At 55.0% G+C, this 10190-nt stretch overlaps 1 protein-coding gene across 3 annotated transcripts in view; it reads left to right on the top strand.

Moving 5' to 3' along the window:
• Window positions 1–9639, top strand: part of LOC116957283 (uncharacterized) — a 60912-nt gene extending 51273 nt beyond the window's left edge. For 2 of the 3 annotated variants that reach the window (XM_032979332.2, XM_076055734.1), the window contains 11 exons: window positions 768–1016; window positions 1256–1468; window positions 1999–2211; window positions 2596–2757; window positions 3796–3924; window positions 5485–5573; window positions 6631–6754; window positions 7026–7234; window positions 7571–7679; window positions 7857–8029; window positions 8988–9639. In XM_032979332.2, the coding sequence (XP_032835223.2) occupies window positions 768–1016; window positions 1256–1468; window positions 1999–2211; window positions 2596–2757; window positions 3796–3924; window positions 5485–5573; window positions 6631–6754; window positions 7026–7234; window positions 7571–7679; window positions 7857–8029; window positions 8988–9069 (1752 nt within the window). In that variant the 3' untranslated portion in view covers window positions 9070–9639. Of the gene's footprint in view, window positions 1–767; window positions 1017–1255; window positions 1469–1998; window positions 2212–2595; window positions 2758–3795; window positions 3925–5484; window positions 5574–6630; window positions 6755–7025; window positions 7235–7570; window positions 7680–7856; window positions 8030–8304; window positions 8331–8987 lie in introns of all 3 variants that reach the window. The other variant, XM_076055735.1, reaches the window with a different exon arrangement.
• Window positions 9640–10190: the final 551 nt, after the last annotated feature.

Raw genomic sequence — 10190 nt, forward strand, 5'->3', positions numbered from 1 at the left:
GCAGTGTAATCACTCACCGGCTCGCTCACAGGCTCCTTGAGCCTAATCGCTCATGAGTTCAGCTTCTCGCTGAATCACTCACTGGCTCCTCTAGCTGAATCGCTCACCAGCTCACTCATTGGCTCGTTAGCTACTGGGCTGAATCAGTCGTTCGGCAGCTCGCTCAGCTCACCATCTCATCAGCTACTGGGCCGAATCGCTCACAAGCTCGCTCACTTGCTCTCTAGCTGAATCACTCACCAGCTGCCCCCGCTCGCCAGCTCTCGCTGAATCCTTCACTGGCTCCTGTAGCTGAATCGCTCACCAGCTCACTCATCGGCTCGTTAGCTACTGGGCCGAATCAATCGTTTGGCATCTCGCTCAGCTCGCCATCTCATCAACTACTGGGCTGAATCGCTCACAAGCTCGCTCACTGGCCCTCTAGCTGAATCGCTTACCAGCTCACTTATCGGCTCGTTAGCTACTGGGCCGAATCAATCGTTTGGCAGCTCACTCAGCTCACCATCTCATCAGCTACTGGGCCGAATCGCTCACCAGCTGCCCGCTCGACAGCTCTCACAGAATCACTCACTGGCCCTCTAGCTGAATTGCTCACCAACTGCCCGCTCACCAGCTCTCGCTGAATCGCTCACTGGCTCCTCTAGCTGAATCGCTCACCAGCTGCCCGCTCGCCAGCTCTCGCTGAATCGCTCACCGGATCTCTCTCCATCTCCACCCCTCTCTGTGTGCCTGTGCGTGCATATCTCACTGTGCGTGCCCTTGTGCAGCTCTCCGATCTCCGTCGCTCCTCCGAGGAGCTGGCCTCCTCATTGGAGGCCTCCGAGTCGACCCGCCGCCGCCTCTCCAAGGAGCTGGAGGAGGGGGTGGCGCGAAATGACGCGGCGACGGCGGCGCTGGACAAGTGCGAGCGCACGCGCGCCCGGCTCCAGCACGAGCTGGAGGACCTCGGCGTGGCTCACGAGACACTCAGGCAGAGCGCAGCCGCTCTCGACAAGCGGCACAAGAAGTTCGACCAGGTGGGTGGTTGGGTGTTTGGTTGGTTAGTGGTTGGGTGTTTGGTTGGTTAGTGGGGGGTTAGTGGGGGGTTGGTTAGTGGGGGGTTAGTGGGGGGTTGACTGCCTCAAATGAGCACCTGGTGCAGAATGTCGTAAACATTCCCTCCCCCCCCCCCCGTCTCTCTCCTCTCCTCCCCCACGTCACTTCCCCCCCCCCCCCCCCACCAATCTTCCTCTTCCCGCCTCCCTCCCGCGCCCAGCTCCTAGCGGAGGAGAAGGCTTCGTGCGTCCGCGTCGCCGAGGAGCGCGACCGGGCGGAGGCATTGGCTCGCGAGCGGGAGACTCGCGCCCTCGCCCTCGCCCGGGCCCTCGAGGAGGCGACGGAGGGCCGCGCGGAGCTCGACAAGAGCCTGAAGCAGGCCCGGGCCGAGATGGAGCACCTCGTCAGCTCCAAGGACGACGTGGGCAAGAACGTACGTTCACGCCACCCCCAACCCGCATGGACGGGCGTAGCTCGTCCGGTTTATGTCGTACGAGGTTGAGCGACGGCTTGTTCTGACCGGGAGGATGAGGGAGGGGGGGGTGTCGAAATTTGAGCGGCGAGCGATCTAAGGCCTGCGAGCTCGCTCGAAAGGACCGTGACGGATTTGAATGGGACCAACACGGTCACAGCTCCTACTCGCATCATTTTCACCGTACGAGATCGAGCGATGGCTCGTTCTGACCGGGGCGATAGCGGGGTGTCTGGTGTCGAATTTGAGTCGTCGCGGGCGATCAAAGACTCTGTTGCTGGGTCGTAAAAAGCATCGCCTATATTTATTTTGATTTGATTATTCAAATTGATTTACCACGTAGGCTTTCGTGACCCAGTATCATCCATAATAAAAACCTATTATAAAATCGATGTATGCTTCTCTCTCTTCCCCCCCACCCCTTCCTCCGGCTTCTCCCCCTACTACTCCCTCCATCTCTCCCTCTCTCCTACCACCTCCTCCCTGCCCAGGTGCACGAGCTGGAGAAGTCGAAGCGGGCGCTGGAGCAGCAGCTGGAGGAGATGAAGACTCAGCTGGAGGAGCTGGAGGATGAGCTGCAGGCCACGGAGGATGCAAAGCTGCGGCTGGAGGTCAACATGGGGGCGCTGAAGACGCAGCTGGAGAGGGACACGCAGGGGCGAGAGGAGCAGGGAGAGGAGAAGCGACGGGCGCTGACGAAGCAGGTACGCAGACACGTAGGGGTGGGGAGATGGGTGGGAGATGGAGAGGGGGAGGGAGACGGGGGGGAGACTGGGAGAGTGGGCGGGGGAGAGTGGGGGGGGGGGAGAGATGGGGAGAGTGGGGAGGGGGAGAGTGGGGGGGGGGAGACGGGGAGAGTGGGGGGAGACGGGGGGGGGGGGGAGACGGGGAGAGTGGGGGGAGACGGGGGGGGGGGGGGGTGAACAGTCGATGGAGTATTTCAATGGTTGAGCGTGGAACGATTGGTTGTGGTTGCGAGCGGTTGTTGTGGTTGAGTGGATTGAGTGGTGTTCCCAGCGGTTGTAATTGTGCTCATTAGCGGTCGATGTCGTGGTTGTTGGCCTTGTTGCTCCACCACCCCATCCCAGGTGCGGGAGATGGAGGAGGAGCTGGAGGAGGAGCGTCGCCAGAGGTCGGCGGCTGTGGCTCAGCGCAAGAAGCTGGAGGGCGACGTCATGGAGCTGCAGGCGCAGGTGGAGGAGCTGAAAAAGAGCAAGGAGGAGCACGGCAAGCAGGGCAAGAAGATGCAGGTGAGACGTCCGCTCGCTCAATCAACCGCTCAACCATCCACTCACTTGCACAACCAACCATCCATACATTGTCAGTCACTCACCCACTCAACCATTCTGCTACTCTCCTGCTCGCCCACTCAATCAGCCATACATTCAATCACCCTCACCCACTCACTCGCTCAACCATCTATACATTCAATCACTCAATCGCTCACTCAACCATCCAAACATTCGATCGGTCGCTCACTCACCCACTCAACTACTCACCCACTCACCCATTCGACCATTCAACTACTCTCCCACTCAAACATGCATTCACTCGCTCACTAAAAATCCATAGATACACTTACCATTCAGCTCCTCACTCGTACATTTAATCAATCTTACATTAAATCGCTCACTGACTAGCTCAACTACTTGCCCACTCAACTACTTGCCCACTCAACTGCGCACCCACTCAACCATCCAGCTACTATTCTACTCGCTCACTCACCGACTCAACCATCCATACATTCAATCACTATCACCCACCCACTCACTCGCTCAACCATCCATACATTCGAGCACTCACTCAATCTTCCATACATTCGTTCGGTCGCTCACTCGCCCGCTCAAATACTCGCCTACTCAACCATTCACCTAATCTCCCGCTCGCTCACTCGCTCAATAATCCATCCATACATTTGCTCGCTCGCTCGCTCAACCTTCCACACATTCATTCAGTTACTCGCTCGCCTACTCTCCCTCTCTCTCTCTCCCCCTCGCTCATCCATACACTCGGTCACTGACTCACTCATTTGCCCACCCGTTCACTTGCTCAACACTGTCTTGACTAGCTGTTCCTGCTGATAGTGCTGATGATGATACTCGTGATGCTATTGATGATGCTGCTGCTGATGATTTTGCTGATGGTGATTATGCTGCAATTGATGATGCTGCTGCCCGCTGCTACTGATTATTCTTATGATGACGCTGCTGATGTTTCTGATGTTGATGATGCATCTTGATGCCGCTGCTGTTACTGATGATGGTAATGTTGTTGTTGCTGCTGCGCAGGCTGCTCTGAAGGACGCCCAGAGGGAGGTGGAGGAGCTGCGGTCGGGGAGGGAGGAGCTCATGGGGCAGACGCGGGACCTGGACAAGAAGATCCGGAGCCTGGAGGCAGAGCTGGTGCAAGCCAATGAGGTGAGGGGAGGGGGGTGGTTGAGGCAGAGAGGGGAGGGGGGGTGAGGCAGAGAGGGGGGGGGGGTGAGGCAGGTGGGGGGGGGGGGACACTGAGGCGCTAAAAAACAAAATTCTATAAATTGACAAAAAATAAGAATAGTTTTGCATAGCCTTTCTGGCTAATAATAAAACAGAGTTGTTAAGATGTCCAAATGCCAAATAGATCCTAGATTTAAAGCTTTTGTGACTGCAAGGATCCATACTCTTTGGTTCTATTGGGTAAAGTCACGTAGGTAAAAAATAAAATAACAAAAATCACGACGTTTCGGCCACAACACAAGCGGCCTTCATCAGGTGAAGGGGACGAGACTGTCTGGAGGACAGCGCTGGAGTGAGAAAGCGACTCTGAGATCACGACCTTTAAGCTGTGTGAGAAGAAACAAAGCACCTTGACAAAGGAATTAGCATATAATTTAGCATTGAAATGGCTGAGTGATTAGCTTGTGACTGGTCACAGAAATGGCTATGTTAAAGTTAAAGCATACACATCCGCAAAGGCACCCCTTGACAAAGGAATTAGCATAGAATTTAGCATTGAAATAGCTGAGTGATTAGCTTGTAACTGGTCACAGAAATAGCTATGTTAAAGTCAGAGCATATACATTCACCGAGGCACCTAGTACAAATCAAACAGGAGAATTTAGCGAAACACAACCACGCTCAGACCGCGGACCTTTAAGCTGTGTGCGAGCAAACAAGATGTCCTGACAAAGAAATTAGCATAAAAATTAGCATTTGATTGGCCGATTTTAGAAAAGAGGTGGTGTACGTGCCGGTGGACTTGCCGTTTGGCGCGTGGGGGGGGGGGGGGGAGTTTACCTATTGATGGTGTGAAAAGGAAATTTATAAGAGCTGCCAAATAGATGCCCAGTATTGCAACTCCTGCTTCTATTAGCCAGTAAAAGGGTATGAACACATTTTCTTGTTATGTTTCATCATTTTGGATAACTGCCAAAGAAGTCGCGCGCAACACGGGGAGATGCTGTAAATGACTCTTTATTGTTACCAGGAAGGATAAGGCCTCCCCACGTGATCTCTGCAAACTATTTTTCTGAAGCCAAACCTGGCCATGCCAAACGATAGCTCGGCAACGTGGCCTGGCGCACAAGGCAGCGGCAAGTGGAGCTATATAAAAACGGAGTTTCACTTGTCGCTTATCACGAGGAGCAATTTCTAGCAGCAGCTAAATACTCTTTTAAATGCGTAGTGAAAATATTGATTCTTCTACAATGTGGAGGGTGGGTGTGGGGGAAACTAGAGAGCCCGGAATGAAAAATCTACGCAGTGACCACCACGAGGGGAAGAGAGGGACGTAAACCCCATATACACTGGCTTGGGATAGAACCCACGACCTCCTGTATAGCAGGCGAAGTAGTGAACACCTCACTACCGTGGTTCCAGGGTGGAGAGAGAGACACGGGGAGAGGGGGAGAGAGAGAGACACACACGGGGAGAGACACGGGGAGAGAGAGACACACGGGGCGAGACACGGGGAGAGACTTGCATGGCTCTCTGCTCCAGGCGCTCTCCACGGCAGAGCGAGTGAAGCGTCTGGTGGAGACTGAGAGGGACGAGCTCACGGAGGAGATAACGGCAGTCAACTCTGCCAAGTAACCACAACAAGCACAACAACATCCACCACAACCACTACAGGCACTACCACAACATCCACCAGAATTACCACCAAACCACTACAACCACCAACACTGCAGCAACCACAACCACCACGAACAACCACTCTACTGACGCCAGAATCAGTCCACCGGGAGCTCCTGTATTCTCAAGGTCCAGGCAGATATCCGGTCTAGCTTCTCGATAGGGGAATGGCAGCCTCTCCTTGACACAGCAGAAGCCATCCACCAGAACTTCTGTATTCCAGAGGTCCAGGTGGTATTGGTCCAGCTCCAAAACTCGGGTTAACTGCCCCTTCACAGAATAACAACCTATGGTGGTGACCACCAGGCTAATTACACTAGCCACTATGCTAGCCACTACGCTAGCCACTACGCTAGCCACTACGGACCGGACCACAGCTTGGGTCCAGGTCCACGTGTTAGACTCTGTAGGACGTAGAACGCAGATTCCTTCAGGATGAAAAACAGCAGCCGGTCCCTCCTGGGGGACCCGGCTTACATCCTCTGTAGCGTGGTTGGCTCTGCCCTTTGCCACGACCACCTTCTAGAATCCTCGAGCAGGATCTCGACCCTGACACGTGGCCACCCCTAGCCCCCACTTGGGGGGCCCTCTGTAGACTTAACCGGTCACGTGTCCTCTGGGGTCAACCAGAGTGCCCACGGCCTTTAGTAACCCAATTTCCATGACCGGCACTCCCGCACCCCATCCTGTTGGGGTCGGCACTGCACGCAGAGCGTGGTGCCATCCAGCGCTGTCAGTCGGTGCTCAACGAGCCCCTCTAGGGCCGGTACTGCACCTACATCCAAGTGGTGCCCACGATGTCGCTACATCGCACGCCGTGCCTCTTTAGGGCCGGCATTACACGGTGACATCCCGTGATGTCACTACGCATACACCAGAACCTCCTGTGCAAGAGAGGTGTCCAGATGGCACCGTTCCAACTCCCAACAGAAACGGCAGCCTCTCCTTGACAACCTCCGCCGTTGAGTGTGCAGCGTCCTGACGTGACCCTCTGCGCGCCGCCACCCCCAGGGCTCAGCTGCTGGACGAGAAGCGGCGCGTGGAGATGCGCATCACCCAGGTGGAGGAGGAGCTGGAGGAAGAGCAGAGCTCCATCGAGACACTCAGCGACAAGCTGCGCAAGGCCACGGCACAGGTGACTGTGGGTGGTGATGGTGATGATGGTGGTGGTGAAGATGATGCTGGGGATGATGATAACGCTGCTACTGATGACGACACTGTTGCTGCAGCTGCTGATGATGACGCTGATGATTATGTCGCTGATGGTGCTGATGATGATGACGACGCTGAAGACGACGACGCTGATGCTGTTGATGATTAGGACGACGCTGCTGCTGATGAGGATGACACTGATGATGATGATGCCGCTGCTGATGATGACGATGACATCACTGCTGCTGCTGCAGGTGGAGCAGCTGACGCTGGAGGTGCAGGGGGAACGCAGCGCCAGCCAACGCGCCGAGACCGCCCGCTCGGCCCTCGAGCGGCAGCTCAAGGACGCTACGGCTCGCCTGGCGGAGGCCGAGGCTTCGGCCCGTACCAAGGCCAAGGCGTCGATAAGCCAGCTGGAGGCGAAGCTCTCGCTGCTCGAGGAGCAGCTGGAGGCCGAAACCAGGTGGGGGGTAATGGAGTGGTGGGGGGAGGGGGTGCTGGTTTGGGATGTGTGCAGGTGTGCTCTGACGTTAGACTTGTGGGGGCAATCGTGTGAGTCGATTGTCTAGTAGTTGTTGGTTGGGTTGTTGTGGTGGTGGTGGTTGTGGTTATTTGGGTGGTTGTGTTTAGTTGGTTATTGGTGGCTAGGGGTTGTTGCTGGTTCTTGATGGTGGTGGGGGGTGATGGTGTGAGAGTAAATTGTCTAGTAGTTGTTGATTGAGTTGTGGTGTTTGGTGGTTGTGTTTGGTTGGTGGTTGTGGTTTGTTGTTGGTTGTTGATGGCACGGTGCTGGTTGTAGGGAGAAGGGGTCGTCTGCTAAGCAGCTCCGCCGCGCTGATAAGAAGCTGAAGGAGATGGCACTGCAGCTGGAGGAGGAGCGGAGACAGGGGGAGACTCACAAAGACTCGGTGAGCTCTCGCTCACCCTTGCTTGCTCACTCAACCTCGCACTCGGGCCCAGGTTCCGATAATTACTATCACCCGGCGTTGGTAGCCGTGAGGCAGGAAATCCAACTCTGTTCCACTCCACCCAAATAAACCCCCCACCTCTACCCCTCTCTCCCCCCTCACCCCCCCCCCCCCCAGGCTGAGAAGACCTCGGCCAGGCTGAAGGCGCTGAAGCGTCAGCTGGAGGAGGCTGAGGAGGAGGGCAACCGCGGTGCTGCCACTCGCAGGAAGCTGCAGCGGGAGCTGGAGGAGATGACGGAGCTGGCGGAGGCCACGCGCAGGGAGGCCGACGGATACAAGAGCAAGTTGCGGTGAGGGGAGACACGGGGGGGCGACACGGGGGGGCGACACGGGGGGGCGACACGGGGGGGCGACACGGGGGGGCGACACGGGGGGGCGACACGGGGGGGCGACACGGGGGGGCGACACGGGGGGGCGACACGGGGGGGCGACACGGGGGGGCGACACGGATGGGTGGGCAGCCACGGGGGAACATGGAGGGGCGGGTTGGGGGAGACGCGGGGATCGTGGGGGAGAGACGTGGTGGTGGTGGTGGTGATGAGCTGTCACTGTCTCCGTCTTTCAGGGCGATGCCGGTCTCCCAAGAATGAGGTACAGCACACACACACACACGCATGTGCATGCGTGTGTGTGTGTGTCTGTGTTAGTCTACAATGCATGCATGCATTGCATGGTAGTGTCCATGTGTGTTGGTCTACACGTGTGTCCGTGTCATGCAATGCATGGCAGTGTCTGTGCTCGTGCATTTCATGTCGGTGTATGTTAGCCTACACACGTGTCTGTGTGTTATACAATGCATGGCAGTGTCCATGTATGTTGGGCTACATGCATGTCCGTGGATTATACAATGCATGGCAGTGTGCGTGTATGTTGGCCTACACGCGTGTCCGTGTGTTATGCAATGCATGGCAGTGTCCATGTATGTTGGGCTACATGCATGTCCGTGTATTATGCAATGCATGGCAGTGTGCGTGTATGTTGGCCTACACGCGTGTCCGTGTGTTATGCAATGCATGGCAGTGTCCATGTGTGTGTAAGTCTACACGTGTGTTCATGCACGTGTTTGTCTAACATGCGTATACACTAACACAAGAAGTGCACTGCTATACGTGCATGACGGTGAACATACGTGCCAGGTGAGAGGGGGTGGCGTGGGCTGTGAATTGTCCTGATGCACGCACCTCTGTCTCTCCATGCCTCCTCCTCCTCCCCCCTCCGTGTCTCCCCCCTCATTGTCTCCCTCCACAGCATCGCCACCACCACCTCTTCTTCTCGCCGCGGGGCCCGAGGAGCGGCTGCAGGTGAAGACCTCTCCGACGATGAGAAGTGATCGACCTCGTGACCCTTTGATCCCTTCCCCCTCCCTTCTGAGTCATGTGACTCCTGGACCAAAAAAAATAGAATGAGCTTCGCAAACCCCACCCCCCTCTTCAGCCTCACCTCCCTGCTGTGACCCTCCCCCACCCTGGGTGCTGAACTTTCCCTCTGGCCCTTGAGGGTTTAATCTCCGTGCCTTGACCTTTGACCTTCACCAACACCCCACCTCTCTGATTATCGTTGACCGCTATTGGTCTTGAAATGTTTGAACCCTCCCACAGAAGTGATGGAGGTGGTCGTGGTTGTGGTGTTGCAGATTGTAAACGGATTATCAATGAGTGATGATCGTGAAGAAGATATTGATAATGACGTCACTGGTTTATGATGGTGGTGGTGCTGGTGATGTCACCTGGATTTGAACTGTGAAATATGACCTTGTGGTGATGGTGGGTATATCCATTTATGCTTCCTTGATGGTGGTGGTGTCGCCTACGTGCATTCTTGTGGCTTATATTTTTTAAAGATTCTGCATTCGCTATGAAAACAAAAGATTAAAAAAAATAAAAAATGTAACCTTTGGAAACCAATGCATGCAGTCCGTTTTTCTAGTGATGTGATTAGCCTCTAAATCTCTCCACACTGCACCGTAGACTCACACTGCACCATAGACGCAACATTGTACCATAGACGCAACACTGTACCATAGACGCAACACTGCATCCTAGACTCACATTGCACCATACTCAACACTGCCTGTACACTCAGCACTACACTATACACTACACTAACGTTTACTTGACGAACCTTCCTGGCCGTGTCAGGTGGTGGAGGGTTACGACACATACTTGCAGCGATCTAATCCAAAAAAATATTTAAAAATGGTGTTGTTGCTGTTGTTTCAGAGAAGCCCACTTTAACAATGTGATCGATGTGCAATAACTTGTTTTCTTATCATACGTTTACATATAGCACATTTACCAAGGTGCTGTATGGTGAATTAACTATGGTACATACTTGTCGATCCCTTATCACTGCCTACCTTTATTACATGCCAGTTCCGGGCGTATTGGTCACCCCGTACCCCTTAAATCTCAACGTTCATCATACAAAGTCCCACCACAAGGGAAAAATGCA

Source organism: Petromyzon marinus, chromosome 72, assembly GCF_048934315.1.
Source record: "Petromyzon marinus isolate PM22_M1 ecotype Great Lakes invasive population chromosome 72, UKy_Petmar_22M1.pri1.0, whole genome shotgun sequence".
Lineage (NCBI taxonomy): Eukaryota > Metazoa > Chordata > Hyperoartia > Petromyzontiformes > Petromyzontidae > Petromyzon > Petromyzon marinus.